This window comes from Diorhabda sublineata, chromosome 8 (genome assembly GCF_026230105.1).
Source record: "Diorhabda sublineata isolate icDioSubl1.1 chromosome 8, icDioSubl1.1, whole genome shotgun sequence".
Taxonomy (NCBI): domain Eukaryota; kingdom Metazoa; phylum Arthropoda; class Insecta; order Coleoptera; family Chrysomelidae; genus Diorhabda; species Diorhabda sublineata.
This window is the reverse complement of record NC_079481.1, coordinates 4,372,915-4,394,955: the sequence shown is the minus strand read 5'-3', so window position 1 is coordinate 4,394,955 and position 22,041 is coordinate 4,372,915. Positions and strand designations below refer to the sequence as shown.

Sequence of the window (22,041 nt, the reverse complement as noted above, 5' to 3'; positions counted from 1 at the left end):
GCTTAAAATCTGAAATACAAAAAATTCAATCCATTAAGAAACTCATGGAATTATTGCTGATGAAATTCAATAGCCTTGAATCAAGTTTTCCAGAGGTAATAACAGCATGCTTTCTATTCTGACACTTCCAGTTATGACCGCAACAGCTGAAAGTTTTTCAGAATTAAATGTGATAAAAAATTACCTATGACTTCGATGGGGTAGGAAAGGCTATCAGACTATTGTCACTATTGTCTATAGAAGTAGAAATCGCCTTCAGCTCTAGATGATTCAATAAATTCAATTTGAATTGCTTGGCTGACTCAATTTATAGGAGGAAGCGATAACTTACAATCAATAAATATATATGAATTTTAATTTCACCCCTCATTTGAGCCCTCCAACTAATTTTTACCCAAGGCTCCTCCAAAGTACGCTACGCCACTGATGTTGAACCTGTGATTAAAACAATTGGAAACTAATTGCCTAGATGGTTAAGACACCTTTGTAGAATAGAAAATTATAAACCGACAAAAAGGATTTGGCAAGCTAGAGAAATGGAAAAGAGAAAAAGAGGACGCACTTACTGCAATAGATGGGTTTCCATACAGCGCTTTCGTAAGGTCAATAGATTTAAGAAATTTATTCTCATCCAAAATATACTAATGTACCTAAATTAGGAAACAAATACAAGCTCAGGTATTTGCATTTAAAATCCTAACCCAAATGGTATCAATCCGGGCATTATATTGGTTATTGCAAATGAGTCTTTTCACTAATAGTTTTAGCATTGTTATTTGATCAAAAATTACTAGTAAGAAATACACGCAAGAGGTGCGGTTTGTGAATCAGATAATCAACTAATTAGAACTTTTTCACTCTGACGTTTATTATAACAGATAATGAATGGATAAAAAGCACAAAATTCAACATATTAACAGCAACTAATTGAAGGCAGTTATTTAGTCGGGGTCATTAACTAAATGCCAATGAATGAGTAATTATAAATAACAATTTGTAGCAAGTTACAAATTTATATTCATGAATGAATTTAATCAACGAAATTATTTTCCCGAAATTATTAAATATAGATATTTAGTACTAGGATGGTCACAGAAGTATCTGGCCTGACAGAGTTGGCGGTAGTCTTTCTCTGTAGTCTGATTGTGCTTTGATTGTTAGGTATTTCTTTCATATTCGTTTTTTCTTTTTAATTGCGTCTTTTTCGGTCTCCCACGTCAATTTTTTCTCACGTGTTGACTTTCTGACATGTATTTTCTGCTGCATTTTTTTTATTCTCTAAAATTTCCTCCATATTTCTCCCACTGTGTCATATTTCTCGATATATTTGATTCTCCCTTTTATCATTTCTTTGTACCTAATTTTATGACTAAGTTTATATTATCTATTTTCTTCACTGTATTCTTTTGTGTCCTTCTGTCTGATGGTGGCTTTCATTTTTATTTTTACGAGGTAAGTCCCTTTTCATAGGAAGAATCGTCAAGTTCCTCAAATTAGCTATTAACTGCCAACATCCTCTCTTCATTGTTGGAAGATCTGTGACTACCGATCTATTTTTTCAAGCCTGGGAACAGAAAATAATCCGACGGTGCTAAATCTAGTGGATAGAGTAGCAATTCAAACTTTAATTCATTCATTTCGGCCATCGCAATAACCGATGTGTGAGCTGGTGCATTCTCTTGATAAAACAACACTTCTTCTTCTTCTTCTTCTTCTTCTTCTTAGCCAAATGAGGTCGTTTTTTCAAAATAGTCAATGAAAATTATCTCACGCGCATTCCAAGAAACTGATGCCATGACCTTGTCTGAGGATGGAACGGTCTTGCCTTCTTTGGAGTCGGTTATCTTTTTTCAATCCATTGATTTTTTTTTGTTTCGGATATGAAGTGATCGACCCATGTTTCATCCATGACACTCGATGGAAATATGATCACGACGCTGTTTTTGTTATATTATGAGCAAACTCGGTACTCATCTCAAGCACAGCTTTTCCATGTTCAAATTCTCAGTTAATATGCGATGTACCGCGCTTTTTGGAATAGTATTAGCTCCCGCACAGTCGACGAGTCGTTACATATTTTACTTCTTTTCAAATACTTTTTTTATCTTCTTTTGACATTTCTTGTTATTTCTTTGTTTTCTCTTTGAGCTGAAAGTGTGTATTTATAATTGTAAATTTATTATTTCTGTATAAGTTTATTATAATTACAAGGTGATTATGTCTTGTCTCTTCTCTTCCTCATCCACTTTGGTATCCTGCTCTAGAGAAGCACCGTTTGTCTCTTTTATTTATAAACCTGCTAGTGGATTTGAATTTTTAACTCATAATTTGATTGTGCATTATTCATAATACTTTATATCCCACCCTCTACATTTGAAATTACATCAATAGCGGCAAAATCTGTCCAAAAAGAAATATCAGTAGCTTTTAGTTAAATCTAAACGAAGCAATTAATGCCACTGATAAGTATATAGAATGTACATAGAATATTCATGTCATTCTCGCGCCCTCTTCTAGAGAAAAGTGGTTTTAGAATAATTAACTATATAGGAAACTGTTATAGACAAACCTAAATTTATGTTGGAATAAATTTTCTTGCAAACGTCAATAGAGGTGAATAACCAAGCCAGAATACGAAAGAGTTTTGTTGTTTTATAAACACTAGAAAGTTTTATTGAAAATTTCAGTCTAATTAATAAAATAATATACCTGTTTAAAAAGCTTTTCTGAGATAAGAACAGCCACACATCCATCAGGTGCACTTCGAAAACGTGGTAAAAGTTGTAGTGTTACAAATGTTATAGTTATTAACATCCCATTCTAGTGGCCAATAAAACTCTTGTGCACCTTTTTGTAGTTTCGTGTAGATATTCATGTTTCTTCCTCCTGTACATATGCATTTCCAATTTCTAGCTACATCACTTTGAATAATTGTTATCTCATGAGGCTGGGAAGTTAGACCTGACGTCTGCAGACACAAACTTTCAATGGTTTTTCTCTTCTTTTTTAATCAGCTCCCACCAGATAGGAGTTCATATCGAGGTTATTACCCTGACAATCCAACATGGTGATATTTTCTTTTGCTGAATAAGCTTTAACAGACCAAGCAATGTAGCAGGGAACTCCAACTTGCTTGAAAGTGAATGGTTCTGCATTTGGGAACTATTGTCTGAGCTGCGAAATCAATATATTATAATACTTATTTGTATTGATCGTACATACAGAGCTTTACTTTGTCAAATTTCGGATGTGCTTCCTTCACATCCGTAACTAAATATAGAAAAATATATAAACTTCCATGTTTTTTTGCTTCATTAAACTCTAAATGATAATAATGTATTAATTTTTCATTCAATTACAATATTTCACCGATCTCCAGAAGTTCACATCTTCGTAATTCCCATGGTTTGGCCCACTTCAGACGATTTGCTTTCATTGGAGCTGTTAACTTGGGCTCCTTGGTGGGGTGGCAAACCTTAAAATCTAACTCTCTCTTTCTTTGAACAGTGCGCTAGGAAGCATTTTTGCTAGCATCCTGTTGTTGTGGTTCTATCACCTTTGTGGTAGCAAATCTAGACAAATTTGCTTCAAACATATTTCTGAGCGTGGGGTGAAAATTGGTAACCGCATCTTTTCTTTCTTTTTCGGATTTAATTCTTCTCCTGGCCCTATTTTCTTTTTTATAATTCGTACACTAGCGTGACACAAGGACATTGACTTCAGGTTTTTTTACTTGGTGAAAGATTGATTTTCCTACACATAAGGTAAATAGTGCAATTATTTTGACAATGCATTCAGAATCATCTAACTAAATAATACTGCCAAACGAACACTCACAGTCCATAAAGCCACAAAAAATACAGACCATCTAATAATTTGGCCAGGTAATGTACATATAATATTTTGTATAGTAATTTAATAGTTCTGGAATTGTATATTTACTTACTTATTTTTATGTTTGTTTTTCAGTTTTTACCAGCTGTTGTTCACAAATTGTAATAATTTTTTGTCAATAAACCATTACTCTCTCTATATATATACTATCAACTTATCGGTTTTTTTTCCTTCATCTTCAGAGCATTTATGATTCAAGGGAAATAGAAAATTTTAAATTATTGATAAAATAATTAATAGATAGAAGTTATACGTGATAGCAAAAAATAGGAAGCAGATCTAGATTTGGCATGTTAAGCTCTTAATATTTATCCTCCATATGTCTTCCAAAACGATGATGGTTAGAATGTTATTGTAGATAATGGAAACTGTTGGGAAATGGGAAGATATATTTTCGTACCGCAATTACCTGACATTAATCATATGATTGTAACAAAACTATCTATGTATAGAATAAATATACCCATATCAAAAATGACAGACATATATGGGCGTGAGGTCCCTCTTGATAAAAATAATCCCAAAGGAATTTGATAAGAGTAAAAACAACTGACAACATTCCAGGTAAACCCTACATATTTAAAGAGTTCCCCTTGGATTAGCAGAACAATACAGGAAAATCGATGCTGGCACGTTTTCTTTGAAGCTGCGCACATTTCTCTTGTTTTGCCGTGTTGTCGGATTGTAAAAAACGAATTTAAATATTATGAAACTTTTTTTGCAATTAAATAAACTCAAAAATTGAGTTCTATCTTGATATAAAGAGGAGCAAATAAACAAGATTATAAAATGACGAAATAGTATATATGAAGTGAGACAAATCATGTTTAGTATATAATAAATATCATAAAAGAAAACAATAGACTAGTTTTAAATGGTAAAAGTTGTAACAATTATTATTTTTTATGATCTTATCAATATATCAATATCAAAATAACAATTTCATGTGTTGAATCAAGATAATGATTTTCCTAAAACAAGTTACTGGCGATAAGAAACTCAACTGATAATTATCGGCAACAGTGTAAAATATATTTCTGTTGTTACTTCCATATCACATAATCAGTAGCCTGTTTTTTGTTGTAGCGTCTGCGAAATTAAATATTTTGTGTCGAAAACAAGTTAGTAGACAAAAAATAACAAAGTTAAATTGATATGTTTGGATAGATTATGTAGAAAAAACTTTGTAGTTTTGGAAGAGACCAAATGGTTCAGGTACGTGTTTTTTGTCAACAAATAGTTATGTTAAACGTTTTTTATAACGAATAAAATTTAATTACACTATCACTATATTATGTAGTGCTTTCAAATAGCATCTGTTCTTTTGTATTGATTCAATAAATATTTTATTAGTGCAATGTTTTCAATTATTTCTAATAATATATAAAAATTGTGTTTTCATAGGTATTAATTTCGATTACTTGTCATCATTTTATTGTTTGATCAATGCTGACTAGAAATGTAATTTTTTTTGGTTAAACTTTTAGTTTCTCTTAAGAGTAGGAAATAGGACACATTGTAACGAATATTTCAAATCTCTTTGATCTCTCTTTGAATTACAAGTGATCGCACAAGAACAAGTCACACGATTGTAAACCTACCGAGCGTGCAGCCTTAAGGAAATAATGAAAATATCTTATCTTCATCTTTATGTTATATATTCTCAAAGAATGATAAGAATAAGAATATTTCTGATAAATTGGAGCTTGGTCTACAATTTCTGCTAGGATCATCTTCTTTCTTTGCTTAGGTAGTAGACGTAGTTTTGATCCAGTATGACTTCTACGTATTCGAATTCGTTCCGGGTGATTTCTCCACGGTGTTATCTGCTGTCTTTTTTACTGTTTGGGTATTTATTCTCCGCGTTGATATTGTTCTTTCACGTTATACACAGATGCGATTCGGTTCATAGCTCTTTTATTTCGTTCCCATAACGGTTGAGTGTTGCGTTGCGGTTAGAGTCCCTCTAGATGTTGGAAAGCATCAGGGAGAGAATTGCTCCTTATTGTACTTTGACCGTCATACAACATAGTTTGGATCTGTACCTGATGATTACATCCCTTAATCTCGTGTTCTCGTGTTTTGAATTCATGACCTATTATATATAGAATTGAATAAAAAACACATGATGAAAAAGTTCCATCATTGTTTGTTTCCATTGAAATTTGTATATACAATTTGGACATAAAATTTAGAATTTGTTCGTCAACTTGTATAAGGATGGATTTGAAAAATTCATAACTAAATTGTTGAAATGACGAAAACATCACTCATTACTTTATATCGATGTATATTGTATATATCTTTATATCTATTGTATATATCTTAATGATTATCTCATAGTGTGATAAGAGCTGATAACGTGTATCGATAAATTTTGAAATTATAAGGTTCCAAATGTTATTAAAAGAATGATCTTTTCTTATATGTAATAATGTATTCAATCGTCAAGATAATACAAGTAAGTTATTTTCAATTTTACTTATAATTGTGTTTCCATTGGGACAATACTGCCATGATATTTTTGACGAAAATTCTCCTGGAAGATTAAGAAAAATCAAAATGAATGCATCACTATAAATGCCTCATCGTTTAGATTTCTTACACTCACTGATCTTATTCCATGCATATATGATAATCTTTGTTTAATTCTCTTTCTGTTCTCCCGTAGGATCCACTTCATTATTTTTTTGACAATCTTTCCTCCGTCGTTTCTGACTCGATCCAACCTTGACGTTCTATTTGCTCTACTTAGTGCGTCCATTTGTGTGGCATCTATTTTTTTCTTTAGTTATTCTTTCACCACGTTTCCGATTCATATATAAACGTACTCCTAATTATTATTCTGTAGATCTTCAGCTTTCATTATTTCAGTCAGGGCCGGATTAAGATTTATAAGGCCCGGGGCTAAAATAATGACGGGGTCCCCTTAAGGAATTCGAAAACCCGGAAAAATTCACAAAATAATATCAATACGTTAGATTTGTGGTATCAACACATCAAAAATACAGAAAGATTTCCAAATGATGGGGCCCTCTTGGACCTGAGGCCCGGGGCTATAGCCCCCCCAAGTCGCTAGCTTAATCCGGCCCTGAATTAAGTATTTCACAATATACCACATAGATTTAGTTATTGTCATACTCTGATCTCTCTCTATGCTCTGTTCATTCTACATTTCATTTACATATCATCTGTCCCATTTTTGTCGAAAATAACTCCTCGATATCTATGGTTCCCACATCTCGTTATAATTTCTTCATTTTTTAGTTGTATTCCGGTATCCTCTCCTAAACATAAGTACTGATTTTTTTCACATTCGTCTACAGTCCCCATTTTGCGTATTCTTCCTTTAGTTAGCGTCTCATGTATTCTAAGTCATCTCTATTGTTTGCACATATGACCTGATCATCTGCAATTGCAATAAACAGGTCGATTTGGACTCCTCTTTCTTTGCATTTCTTCTTTCAAGTTATAAGAGCTTCTAAAATATATTTTTTAAAGTATTTGTGAGATGCAGTATCCTTATCTCAGGCCTTTGTTGACTGTGAATGATTCCGATACTTTATTCCTGATTTTTACTGTAGATTTCGTATTTTTATATGAGCTCTTGTTGACTTTTGTAAGAGTATGTTATGTGGTCTAATATTTTCTGTTTTTTTCTCTATTAACTGCTTTAAAGACACCACGTTGTCTGTAATTAGTGTATTTCTACTGAATCACATTTCTTAATATTTTTGTGAATGTATAATGATTCTACGAGTTTTTTTGTTCATTTTTTATTAGCATTTATCCCTCCTGGAGCCGCGGCTCTTCTATTTTTTAGTTGCTTGGCTGTTTTTATTACTATTGTTGAATCTATGGCTATCTTTGTATGTTTTGGTTGACTAAATTCAGGTCTACCCTCGGTCGGTAGTATACTATAATGCTGAACCCAACCATGCTCGGGTATTACTCTTCATTTTAATGAGGAATTTCCATGTTTCACTGCATTTACACTTTCCAATGTATGCTACAATTTCTTGACATTTTCTGTTCAATTTTTTTTCTTTCGATAATCTTACTTCTTGTTTCTCTCTTCTTGTCTTCATATTTTTGATGATCTTCATTCTTTGTGTTCAATCTCTCAATATAATTGTTTCTTCTCTTCAACCAGTTATTAGTAAAATAATAAATTCCTTAAATTTTTTGTTCCTTGGACTTTTTGATATGATTCTAAATGTTCTTGATTTTAGGTCTCTTCTGTTTCCCCTAAAACCGGGGAAGAAACTCTCTATTAACTACGCTTAAAAAAACGATTCAAAATTGTTTTTATGTTTAATTTGACTTGATGACATTTTTTCGAACGGATGGATGATGGCGTGTTTAATTGACTGTTGCTTTGATTCTGGTTTGATTTGGAGTTGTTCTATTAGAATAAAATGTTTTAGTTCGATCTTATTTCTCATTGTCAATCAAAGCTCGAAGAAAAAACTTTGCATCAACTTTTTTCATACCCAAATTAAAAATTTTCTGAAACTGAAGCAAGGAAGATCCCGATTTTTTTTGTATTTTTAGTATTCTGATTGTTTTTTAGTTACTAGGTATTTTTTCGACTATAAAAATATAAGGAAGAATAGAAATGAATGTATTTTATATGTACATTATACATAAAAAGTGATTTGTAAGTAGATTTTGTTTATGGACTGTATTTTATGTTTGTTGCTTTTATTGATATCATGGATGATTGAGTTATTGAGTGTTAATTTCACAATTTTATGTTACTTCTTCACAACTGGTTCCTTTTTTTTCGGTGTCACTATCAAAACATAAACTTGTAAAGTACAAAAATATTCCGTAGTTGGGTACACAGCGGGTTGTGCTCAAAATTATATATCAGATGAAAATTATATGAAATAAACTTAACAAATAAAAATAAATACAATTTATCTGTACATTTTATATTGATAAATAGTAATTGACATTCGTTCATTCTAGGGAAGATGTCGTCCTTGGAACATAAGCATAGCTGCTTTGATTTGCTTAACAGTCTACAACGTTATGCTGACAGTGAAACTTATGTACACCCAAGAATGTCCAAAGCAACAACGTATTACTATACAAAAAATTCCACAAGTAGTCTATCAGAAATGCAACAAAAATACTCAATACAACCAGGATGATCCTTTTTCAACGTTGGACCTAGAGTTAGGCCGTTGGGACGACCAGCATAAATACAAACTGTTTGACAACATTGTAGTAGGTGATAAGTAAGTTAATTATTTTTTTATATGAAGTCTACCGGGAATTGGTAACCATTAATTCACGTCTGGCTATCAAAGAAGCTTTTTTTACAATTTAATTTCAAATATCAAGTCTATAATACATTTGGTTGTTGTTTTGTGTGTGAAAATGTGTGAGTTATATTACAAGCAATGATTTAAAATCTTCGTTATTGAATGGGTGGAGCGGTTCAAGCAATAGCGTGAATCAGAAGCAGACCAACCAACGTGAAGTAGCTGGATGTTAATCGTTTCCGCACTCTGTTTTATGTAATATTGTCTTTTTCCAAAGCTAACATCTACATCCTCAGCAACGATATATACTAGAGGATAGCTTGTAGAATAGTTTATTGCCGAACAAACTAATTCTGCGTTTACGTCGCAATCAGATTCGGTCGATCGCGGTGAGATTACTGATTTTTTTTTAATGCAGCCAGTGACACAACGTTCTTTCAGATCTGTATTTAATCAGTACAAAAGTGTAACAAACTAGTGCAATAATCACAATTTAAAAATTTTCGATAGTACGGACACAGTATGAAGCGAACTTTGAGCTTTTATATCTCGGCTTCTAATTATCGTATTTAAAAACTTTTTCAACTTTAAGTAAAATATTTAACTTTATTTTTCGATGATTTTTGCGGCCGCCATTTTGAATTTTCTGAATCTGGAAAAACGTAAATTTTCTATAGCAGACATTCTATGTTTCCCTATGTTTTGATCTCGATACGCCTATTTTCAGTACGGGCCCCAGTTAAAAAACGACCTTTCGAAAACATTTTCATTTCTCGTCGAAAATTTTTCATTTCACAAATCGACTCCCGTCATCGTGTAGGGCATAAAATTTCATATGAATTTGATCTCTACGATTTTTTTTTGTGCGAGTACGTCAGAAAAAGTTATTAGCAAAAATACCATCGAGTTTTAGTGCTTTCAAATGTGCTTGCAAGCTGCGTTTCGAGCTTTCACGTGATTTGGTCAGAAATTTAGGAAGGCGGTGCACCTACGTAAAAAAATTTGTGACCCCTCCTTTTTTTATTTTTCTCATTGACAGATTTTTTGATCTTACTTCCCCGGACTATTTCCAATTTGTAACTATGCATTCTGATCTTGCATTAAGTTTAAATTTAAATTCATGTGTAGCCCATACTGCTCGCTGACTCTTTTTACCTTTTCTGTAATTCTTTGAAGGTCTTCTATATTCTACGTTATAAAGACAGTGTTGTCAGCAAATCTTATGTTATTGACTGGGATACCATTTTCTGCAATCCCCGCTTCCTCTTCTGTTGGTGCTTCCAGGATAATTATTTCCGAATATATATTAAAAAGTATAGGTGATCATATGCAACCCTGTCTTTCTCCCCGTTTTATATGCATTTAATGGTTTACAGTTCTATGCTCCCTATTGTGGAAATAATCACACCCACATATTTAACAAATTTATTATCAATTTGACGCTTTTTCCTGTTTCCCCATTCAAAATTTTACCAGTTTGTTTATTTTTACAGATATGTTGTCTTGAATGAACTATTCAAAACTTGCTTAGCTACACAAGGCTCACTAGATAAACTCCCGTCTCTAATAGAAGTCGCCAACAATTGGAACGGTCCTATATCTTTGGCGACTTTCGCAGCTAGCGAAGAAGAATTAAACGCTCTACTATTCTACATCTTATACTTGAAAAAATGTAACGAAAAAATCAACGATAAAGTCAGTTTCCATTTAGCTCTAACAAAGGAAAGGCGGCCGAAGAAGTATACAATAGACGAAGATAGATTAAGAGAAGTTAAATGTGATAGTCCAGTAGAAGTATTACAACACCTAACCAAGAACTTGAAGAAGGGTTCTAATCAGTGGAGAGCGAAGTTACCTTATCCTCAAAACCACTTGAGGAATTTAGCTAGAAAAAACTGTCAAGCTGGTTTTGTTTTTTTAACGGACGTGGATATTATTCCTAGTAGCAATATGGCGGAGAGTTTGGATGTTTTTCTAGGGGAAGCTGAATGCAAAGAGGGAGAGAAGAAATGTGCTTATGTTGTGCCAACTTATGAAATTGATGAGAGAGTGGCGTTTCCTCACAACAAGACTGATTTAGTAAGGATGGCGAATAAGGGATTGGCTAGACCATTTCATCATAAAGTTTTTATTTATAATCAATATGCAACAAATTTTACAAGGTCAGTAGAAAATGTATATGAGTGTCTGACATAATTGTTTTGTTTACTCTATAAATCAACGATTAGAGTTGACCATCCCGTGTATATTAATAGTTCTAGATCTAAGGTCAGATTTATCGCCTTCATTGGAACTTACCTAAGATATATAATATTCTAGGTTTTTAATGAGTGTTGTTAAAGAAAATTCTTGATAACTAATAGGTAGCTAAAACTTGAACCTGTACACAGAAGTCTTTTCACTTATCTAAGTTAGTGTAATTTTCCATGAATTTTTCATTAGTGACGAATTTACAGTTTGTTTGTTCACATAGTTTTTTCAATGTTACAACATTCATTATATTTACAAGTGACCCGATGTTCGAAATTATGCACAACTCCATTGATAAAATAGACCTAACATCATTTTTTAATTATTTAATTTAATCCCTTTTCTTATTTATCTATTTTCCAAAGAGTTACTTTAATTTCTTAGGTGAGAACTGATTTGATAAATCTACTTATTTGATAAAGATCAAAATGTTGTTATTTGAAAAAAACTCTTGGACAGTTTCATTTTGAGTCCTCAATTCGCAACACAACAACAGGTTGTGCGCATAAGGCTGTCCGAGTTGCCCAAGGAAAACTTCCGGAGATATGGCAAAAAATATTTAGAAAAACTGTAAATTTCTGTAAATATATTTGATAATAAATAAATATGTCAGAACGTTTGTTTCGTTTATATTTGAACTTTTCTTGTACATACGATACTTTATATATTTAATTTAGGAAAATAATTTTACAAAAATCTCTTGGTATTAATTTGTATAATGAAGTGAAAAACGTCATACGTTTAACTATTGACTGACACTATAATTTTTGAAGATTCTAACAAACCTAATCGACTTATTTGTAGGTTTTTATTGAGTTGATTATTTTTTGTTTTCGTTACAGGTGGCAAAGTACTAAAGACGAAACTAATGATGTACATATTAGTCATCCAGTTACAAATTTCGAATTCCTTTATGAACCTTTTTATATCGCACCCGATATAGTCCCACCACATGACGAGAGATTTATAGGTTACGGATATACAAGAAATAGTCAGGTAATGATGGTAATAGTGTGTCATCTTCCACTCAAAAAGTTGTGGAGGAATTTTTATAAATTTTTCTACGAAAGTTATACTAGTTTCTTTTAAAGAACATGAATTTTGTAATAAACTAGGCTGAATCAGAGCTCTGTAGGTCAATAAATTTTCGGAACACGCTACATTGAGAACAGATAAAAGTATTAAAAATCTTAGTTTTTGACCATCTTTGGTCAATACAAAATAAATGAAATACAAACTAAGAAAGAATTGAAGTAAACTTACAGAGAATATTGGAATAGTTTCTTATACAAGTAAAAAAATAGTGCAAATGTAGCCAAACATTATTTGAGGAAATGTCAAAAAAACCACAAAATTGACCAGTATGATTATTTTATTCACTTACAAATACAACACACAAAATGCGAGAAACTCAAAGTATTCTGTTTGTAAAAATTAATCCGTTTTATTTTTAATATAACTAGTAACTTAGTAACGTCTATGTCAACAGAGGCATCCGGCGAAAAAGAAAAAGAAAATCACTCAGCTATGTTGGATTATGGTGGTGATTAGGCCAATATTTTTTTAGCAAAAGTGCTGTAGGTCCAAAGTCAGTGGAATGAAAAACTCATCCTACCACTCGCGGCAACTCCTTAAGATACCAAGTTAATAGTAAGAAAGGTCAAATTTCAGCATTTATGTCTGAAAAAAATATTCCTATTCCTGTCAGCGATCGTAAAAAAAAGGTCAACAAACAAAGAATTGCTTTCTGTTATTTAGGGTCTAAAATTAGAGAAAATTTATTATACTGACAAGATTTGTAAAGAACAGGGTTTCTCTACTCAGACTACCTCCTTACTATTGCATGTTTAACCATATAGAGTTAATATGAGTGAACGTAAAATCAGAATTACGAAGATGTAATCAGTCACCAGAACTGAGTAAAGAGGTTTGTAGAAATCGTAAAGAAAGTTCTAGCAGTAGACCGGCAAGAGCGTATCAGAGTGGTATCACCCTCTTTACCTAACCCCTTATAAATCCTTCAAATGATGATTTCAGTTCACAAGATTCTGACTACCATGATTATTTATAAAGATACTTTGGAATTGAAATTTGTTTTTTGTTGATTTATTTACAAATCATTCATGTTCCTTTATGGTTTTTGCTTAGAAATTTCGTTTCTCAGAAAAAAAAACAAATGGGATTTGTGTGCTCAGTTCACGTCTGGTACCCTGTTTAAACCAAACGCTCTTATAGGCAGGTACATTTTATTCGTCTATTTACGTTTTATAATTTAATATTCAGTTGTAGTAAGTTAACGAGGTATAATAATGATTTCCAAGTAGCACTACGATTAAGTGGATCTGTCTAAATAACGGCGTATAATGACGTCCATTTTATAATTATTCAATTGCCTTTGTCGGCAAAGGTTTTTATATAAATTTTATAATCTGCAATTGACATTGAAAGAACTATACGTGATTCGTACCAAGTACTGTGTAACATAATTTTTTTAATGTTAGATTTGTTGATCAAAATTGCAAATAAATAAAATCAGTCAATTTTACATCAAAAATATACTCTAGGTAAAACATATACAGCTATCGAAATATTTTGATTTGAAAAATATGAAGTAGGTAATACCGCTGCGGGAATAAAGTAATGACAAAGTTATTAATTATTAATATATAAAATTATAAAGTAGGCATGTTAGAAAAATAAATTAATGGGATATATTAACCTCTCAAAACATTAAATGTGGTCAGCAGTTTAGATAAAATCTTGTTTATACCGTTCTTCCCTTCAACGCCGTTTATCGTGAATAGGGATGTAATGCAAACCCCAATTATTCTTCAGTTTTCTTCTTATCCTAGAAACAACATCGCCTTTTTTTGAAGTACACTGTATATTTTATTTTATTTTCGAATGTGATTGAAATATATTAATACTGCTCGTTCGATTATAATTAATTGAAAATCGATATATTTTTTTAATATTTTGCAGGTTTATGAAATGTACGTCGCCGGCTATGAATTTCTGGTTCTATCTCCAATTTTTACTTGTCATTGGGGTTTACAAGTGAAACGATCCAGGCCAACGTGGCGGGAACACCAAAACAATTTGAATAGAAAACATTTTGAAGCATTCAAAAAAGAAGTTTTTGCTAGATATAATAGAGATCCTTTAAATTTTATGAATACAAGAAAAAATTGAAAACGTTGTATTCGTTACTAAGGGACCAAAATCACTGCTCAAGAAGCAAAAAAATCCTTAGATATAACGGAGATTGTAAGGCATTAGTTGTGTGTAGAAATAGTACTGGAAAGTGTTATGAAGATGTCACGAATTTATTAGTTTTTTTTTTTCATTTGTATGAAACAGAAATGTATTATTAGAAAATAAATGAAAAAATATCGTTATCAAAAAAAGGAAATCGTTTTTCTGGCTACAATACTTTGGGAATCCAAAAATGTGATATTTGATTATTATTCAATAAAAGGGAAAATAATTGATCAGTTTGATGCAGTTAGTCTCATTTTTATTCAAACAATTGTTGTTTAAACATTTATATAAGGAAATACACAAAGAGCTAGGTTCGCGGGTTGAAAGTCGTTGAATTTTTGAAGCTATTATCAAGAAAGGGATGGGAATAGCGTGGTTGTTCGTTCATTTGTAAGAAGTGATCCAATTCCATGGTCGCAATCTGCCTACTCCACGCAATGAATCACCCATTATTTAGGTTGATTCCAAGGCTTAAATCTGCCTACTCCATGGAATTTCACCAAAGAAATGGAAAGTTGAAGCGAAAAAATATAAAATGATTTCTTTAATTCAATAAATCGTCTTGATTTTATGTCTCTTCTGTGTTAAAATTAGTTTTTAGACAGATGAAAATTTGATGTTTCGACTACTTTATCAAAATGTATAATATATATACAAACGGTCCATAGGTTTAGAATAAATTTAATTTCAGCTCTATTATGTACTATGTGCAAAAAACAGATCGATGTTCATTCTTGAATTGACAGTTTATAGAATGAAATTATTATCCCCCTTCAGCACCCCTTTTGAAATATAAGCTACCCTTCGAAAATTTTAAATGAGAAAAGGGGATCGTGTGGCATCTTGTGGTGTGGGTAAGCAACTGATTTTGCCATAAGCTTCTATGCGCAGATTTATTTGCTTTGTGAAGTTATTTGTTGGTTTTTAGACCTTTTTATTCTCAGTTTTACTGCAACCAATCATATTTGAACCACTTAATCTCCAAATTTGAAAGCAACACTTAAAACAAATGTCTCAAAAAACTACCGTAATTTAATCACTAACCAGAACCTAGTGTTCTAAATTTTGTATATTGCTTAAAAGCTTACTTGCAGACTGACTAAAAAAACTACTCAGTTTCAACTCTATTAGTTTCACTGAAATAGATGTTAAAAATATCTATGAAGTCCTCTTAACACCATAAAACAAAAAAACAATACAAAACAAATTTCACTACCGAAAAAAATCAAGAAAAGTTTCCTCATAGCTTTCTTCTTTGATTATGGAGGCATCTGCTTCCACGGCCTATTTGTGGTGACTTTTTTGACGGCCTATATTTATAATTCATGTTTGGTTCTACAGTTTACAGTGACTTTCTAATAGTGACAAAGTTCTAGAATTATAATTCAACTTTTGAAGCACTTAACAATTTAATAAGTTTGATTTGTTTACTGGTTCGAAGTTCCAACACTATTTCTTGCACTATTAACAGTTTTGAGAAAAGTATCCAGACAGTAAATATCAAAGATATTCAAGGAACAGTTGTAAGAAATGTTAAAATGTCTTGCTTTTCGCTACAGGGACATAAATCTTTATATTGAGAATATTCTAATTCAAAATCCGTTTGAATGGTATTCACATTTTTCAAACTTCTATTCATCTAGCGTCTTTTCTTATAAATATGTGAATGGAGGAATGAAAATAGTTTACTTATTTGTCAGCGACATCTACAAGCTGGAGGATGAAACGCAAAATCATAAGATTACTACAAATGTAAAGCTTACATTTCCACATTCTTCGAAATAGATGCTGCAATGAATTCAAATACACGGAAAATACCAGGTATGTCAATTATTTGAAACTAATTTTCATCATAAATATTATTATTAGGTTTACCCTATAGATATAGTAAAGTTCTTAATAATTGACATACTCTTGATAAATGTTTGCCACGACCAACAACTGAATAAATAATAGTTGAATTGATTTTAGATACAATAACTGATCCAAATTTGGTCATGCATGGTCTTTATCGTAACGAAATCATTAATAGCTCACATATAAAGGTACATATTTTTCAAAGTCATCCTGAAAAATAACTACAAACATGAGGAATTAAAAAATGTAATTTTCCTTAGAAAATAAAAAAAAAATTAATTAAACAGATCAAATAGAACGTGAATTTATAGTAACTGTTTTCTATTCTACATCCAATTAATCCATCTTCTCATCTATGTATCCTAATAACTTCATTGATAACTTTTCAGAAAATTTCCTTCAATATATAATCATCAACTTCTTCAATAGAATTCACAGGACCCCTGATACCATATGTGCAATGCATACGGGCGTCATCCTTTGAGGGCGCCAAAACCCAAGAAATTTTATTAGCGTATCATCCAGTTGCTGCCGATTCCTAAGTTGTAAGAGCCTATCGGCTTCAAAAACTTATTCTTGATGCAAATCCGAGAGCCCTTTTTGTACCTTGTGCGGCTCATACTGTAAACTTAACAGTAAATGTCGCTACAATACATTTTTTCATCCTGTGCATGAGATATATAATTTTCTTTCGTTATCCACAAAAAGATGAAATGTTATGAGAAAAAATATCAAAGTTTACTTTGAACCTTCTGGGTGAGACAAGATGGTCCAGAAGAATTTAAGCCACTATTCAATTAAGGTTTGCGAAAGTCTTCTAGAAGTAACTGAAGATAATTCCTTTTAGATTGATTTAAGACATAAAGCGAGTTGCCTCTTAACGTCTGCACAAAATTTTTAATTTAGTTGTGGAATTATCATTTGACATGACGTTCAATCCCATTTAAATGTCAAAATATGCCAAACCTACTTGAAAACTATAGTTGAATATAGATCTGACCAATCATTTCCAAAAATTCTTGTACAAGCGAAAGAAGTAGCATCCTCGAAATTGAAGACTTCCAAAGCTGTTTGACTATGAAAACCGAGATGAGAACCTTCACGACTCGTAAACCGCCTTTAAAATTAGTTTCTTCTTCAAAACTATACATCGAACTTTAAGCTGTCTAAAAACCGATTTGACTTATTAAATAAGTATGATAATATGTTCGGAAGTGATAGCGATCTTTTAAAACGTTGTTCTGCTCTCCAAGAACGACTGACAGATCAGGGCAGTGAGAATATACGCTCTAATGATATATTAAAAAATATTCCAGTCTGTATGTACCCTTCCCAACGTAAGCATTTCTCTAAAAATACTACTTACAACGCCTTTATCTGTAGCTACTGGCGAGCGATCTTTTTCAAAGTTAAAATACATTTCTGATTTTATAACTAAGTTACCTATGTAATTATCACCAGAAGTATCTGCATATTGTCCAAAATATCTAAGTAGAAAGTAGTACTTTTATTTGTGTAGACATTAGGAAATATTTCTGTTATTTGTTCCAAATGAATGTGATTCTTATTTTTGGGTTATTTTCTAGTATATATAAAGAAAGTGCCTGTACTCCATTTGTTAAATAAATGCTTTAGAATTGGTATTACGAGAATTTATTTCAAAAGTTCAGTTTTTTTATTTATTTCAATAGGAGTTGACACTTTTTGGTAGCTATATAATATCCTCTCTGATGGTGATGGAAGTTTGTTGAGTTCCTCATGACTCATCCTGTATAATAAAAAGATTAGGGTGCCTCCAAATTGAACCGCGATTTTCACGAAAGGTCCTCTATAACAAAATCTCTTAGAAAATAAGTTCTTAATAAAGCATAACTAAAAAATATCACTGGCTCTCCTATTACTAAAATTTAACCCTCAAAGGGGTTAGCAGAAAGATGTATGAAAGTTTATCAATTTGGAACTCTGTGTAAAGGGAAATCAGTATCATAAATTTGTGGGAAGCACTCAATTTACTATTCTCTCATAATTTAGTTACAATATAAAATAACAGTATCATGTTACTTTTATTTTGTCTTTGTATAAAATTAACTTTTGTATCGCTACATCAATTCCCAATCATTTCAACAAATATTATAGACTACAGTCTTATTCATATTTTCAAATTCCTGATATCGACCTAATATATTTCCTCAGTACAGGAATAGATGCATAAACGCCAGGAATTAGCAGTCGTCCGCATCCAATACCCCACGAAATAATACCAATTTGAACACCGTTAATTATAAATGGTCCACCAGAATCACCTCGACATGCATCTCTCCTTCCAATTAGATACCCTGCGCAAAACATCCGGCTTGTTAACATTGTTCCCATAATAGTCTCACACTTTTTGTGAGCTATTACAGGAACTTCGGTTACTATGAGTTCTTTCGACATCGGGCCATTTTCAACAGTTGCTCCCCAACCGACAACAGTACCCATGTCTCCCTCATTCATAGTATCACCTTCGTTCGCTATTGGTATTATTTCACCATAATCTGGGTCCACATCCTCTTTGAGTTCGAGAAGAGCTATATCGTAGTCTAGAGTATCATTGTTGAACAAAGGGTGAATATATTTTTTAACAACATCTACTACTTCCCCGCCTCGTTGTTTGGCTACGGCACCCGCTCTGATCGAGAGAAAGTTGGTGAATATATCGTATACGCAATGGGCGGCTGTCAGGACCCATTTTCGTCCTATCAACGAAGCCCCGCACACATGGATACCTAAATATTGTAGAGATAATTGGTATGGATATATAGTAGTATCTGTTATTGCACCTCCTACAATTTTACCTTCGTATTGATTCTCAGTTGGTTCTCGATCAGCTGAAAAAAACAACCAAATTTCGTATAAAAAATGGTTACCGGTTTCAAGATCAATAAAATTGAATCGTGAATAGACGTTTAGTTAAATAACTTAAAACTATGTATGAAAATGATTCAAGATATTTTGTGACATTCATATCTAACCTGCGGATATAGAAGGTGCTTCATTAATAATTCAACTGATGGATCTTGAGAGGAGACTAGGGATTACAATCCGGCATCATGTTTAGGCCGGCCTTATCCTAACAGATTTCCATCGCTTCAGCCAGAATGATTTTCGCTTTTAGGTTCAAAATGAATTGTTGTGTCATTGTACGTAATGCGATTCATAGTTCTTATCCTAACATAGGAGGAAAGGTCATAAATAAAAAATAGCCGTGATTTGTCAACAGACATATTTCCAAAAACTTTTCAGAACGTCTGAGTAAAGCTTCTGTACCTCTATAAAAATATGATGAATCTTCGCTATTACCTAAACAGTAATTTCAGGTTTCCGAACAAAAAATATTCGAACGGGATCAGATCAGGACTATATTGTGAGTGGTAAATCTCTGTGATGCCACATTAGTGTATAGTAGCGCTAAAATGCACCCTGGATTTAAGCGAACTCCTGAACTCACCGAAATCTGTAAGCAACATATTATGAAAATGGCTAACAAACTGCACCTCTATTCTATTATTCAATTAATGAATTGTTTAATACAGTTAATTAAATTCCTCGTTAAAATTGGTGAAAGAAAATACAGTGGACAATCTGAAAGTTTACTCGACATCTCACAAAAGTAACAGTAAATTATACTCTGATAGATGTACTCTGGCTGAACATGTACATTTAACTTAACCTAACCTTAAATTCAAAAACATATGATTCCTGCAAAATTCAATGAATTCGATATTTATATCTGCTAAAATTTTGAAAATTCTTTTTTGAGTCATATGGATTGGACATATTTTCTGAAAATTGCATTACCACAATTCTTATTCATATTTTTACAGTATGCTTTAACCTTATTAAGAATATATACTATGAGCTCGAAGACAGTACACTTTGCCACAATCCCACAACAATTAAATATATTAAGGTGATGTCTATTTTCGATGTATTGGAAATTTTCCATTTCGATAAGTGTGAAATGGTTCTTATCAGAAGAAAAATTGTTTTACATCTAATATAGAAATTTCAAAATAATAATTTCCTGGAGAAATAAAATTTGCGAAGGGCTATTGAGAAACAATTTTTTGACACAATCTAGTAAAATTCACAGTATAGAGAGAGAAAGATGAGAAAAATACTTTTAATGTATTGGGCATAAAAATTTCATTCCATACGTCAATTCTTAATAATTTTTGTGTGATTCAACAGTAGCAAAATTTTAAATTATTAATGAAACACCCTGTATTTAGTATCGTTTTGAAATCTTCACATTATTCTCTTAAGAATGATGATGAGGTAATATGAAATTTGGTAGTCACTTCTTTTATAAAAACGATTCACCTACCTAAGATGTGAACAACGCTAAGAATCACAAGAAATAATTTCAACATTTTTCAAAATTCACCTTCTACTGATAACGGATTGATCTAGATATAAATATATATAAAAATTTGGTTAATTACCTATAATACATTCAAAAACCATTAAATATGACCTTAATTACATAAAAAATAGGTTAAGGATACGAATATATCCATTTGATAATATCGACAAATCTTTTTTTCAAAATATCAGTTCTTTCTCGTATTTGGCTTGGTAGATTTCTCGGTCTTCAAAATATTTCTTTCCTCTTTCTCTCATTGTTTCCTACTTTTCCATGTGCTCTTACCTCGTTCAATAGTTTGACGTTTGGACTATTGCAGAAGCTGCTGACATATTTCTCAATATTTCAAATTTGCAAGAATAATTGATTATAAATATACAATTTTTAAATAATGTGCAGGAATTATAAGAATTAAAAATATATTTACAACTAAAAAGGAGGAAAGCATTTTCAGTATATCTATCAGCACCTCACTAACTGTGGATTTTCTCGACTTTAACACATTGATGTTCAACAAAATATAAACTTTTCCTTGGGCCCAAAAATTTTTTTTGGTTTTACACTCCATATGAGCAATGGATCCAAAGAAAAAGGAAGGAAAAATTTATTTGAACTGAAAAGTGTGAAAAAATTATGCTTTTTTGTGGGCCCGAGGAAAAGTTGAAGCTAAAGCTTTCCTCAGTGCCCAAAGCGGTCCTTTCTATTCGAAATTGTTTGCTTCTTTATCTTTTCAAAGATGATTCATGTTTTTATGTAAAGGGTTCAAAAATATGCGATTTATTTTGGGAAATATTAGATGAGATCAAAGTAAAATGAAGGTAGCACAAATTAAAAAATTCAAATATTATGTTGAAAAGAGCGAAAAAAATATGAAGAGATTTTTGTATCACAATGGAGCTGATCATGCAAAAAAATCGTGGGCCAAGTGTAGGGTAATGTTTCTAGGACCCACGACGGTCCAACCAAACTATGAAACATATTTAAATACGGTCCCTTGAGCCGAGGAGAAGGTTCGAAATAAAATACATGTATGTCGTGCAGGCCGCTCTGGGCTGTAGGAAAAGTTCATTTGCGGCCCTATGGACCGCACCGGGGTTC

The 22,041-nt window shown here is 32.1% G+C and overlaps 2 protein-coding genes across 3 annotated transcripts; one reads left to right on the top strand and one right to left on the bottom strand.

Annotated features, from left to right (window-relative positions):
- The first annotated feature begins 4,917 nt into the window (after positions 1-4,917).
- On the top strand, positions 4,918-14,908 carry LOC130447325 (beta-1,4-glucuronyltransferase 1). Of its 2 annotated transcripts, none has more exons than XM_056784084.1 (5): positions 4,918-5,109; positions 8,869-9,140; positions 10,661-11,329; positions 12,260-12,413; positions 14,400-14,908. In XM_056784084.1, exons 1-5 carry the CDS (start codon positions 5,101-5,103, stop codon positions 14,607-14,609), a joined length of 1,314 nt encoding a protein of 437 aa, XP_056640062.1. In that variant the 5' UTR covers positions 4,918-5,100; the 3' UTR covers positions 14,610-14,908. The 2 variants fall into 2 exon arrangements, with proteins under 2 accessions (XP_056640062.1, XP_056640061.1); XM_056784083.1 differs by lacking the exon at positions 4,918-5,109 and adding an exon at positions 6,282-6,355 and having other exon boundaries at positions 14,400-14,824.
- A 3,784-nt stretch (positions 14,909-18,692) lies between these two features.
- LOC130447856 (trypsin-3-like) lies at positions 18,693-20,044 on the bottom strand. The gene is made up of 2 exons (XM_056784893.1): positions 20,026-20,044; positions 18,693-19,405 (listed from the first exon to the last, which is right to left on the bottom strand). Exons 1-2 carry the CDS (start codon positions 20,042-20,044, stop codon positions 18,693-18,695), a joined length of 732 nt encoding a protein of 243 aa, XP_056640871.1.
- Positions 20,045-22,041: the final 1,997 nt, after the last annotated feature.

Bases quoted from the DNA above. Each gene is read 5' to 3' on its own strand.
- LOC130447325 (XM_056784083.1), top strand. From the start codon at position 6,329: ATGTATTCAATCGTCAAGATAATACAA. The intron at 6,356-8,868 runs GTAAGTTATTTT...CGTTCATTCTAG, and splicing joins CAATCGTCAAGATAATACAA to GGAAGATGTCGTCCTTGGAA. The intron at 12,414-14,399 runs GTAATGATGGTA...AATATTTTGCAG, and splicing joins GATATACAAGAAATAGTCAG to GTTTATGAAATGTACGTCGC.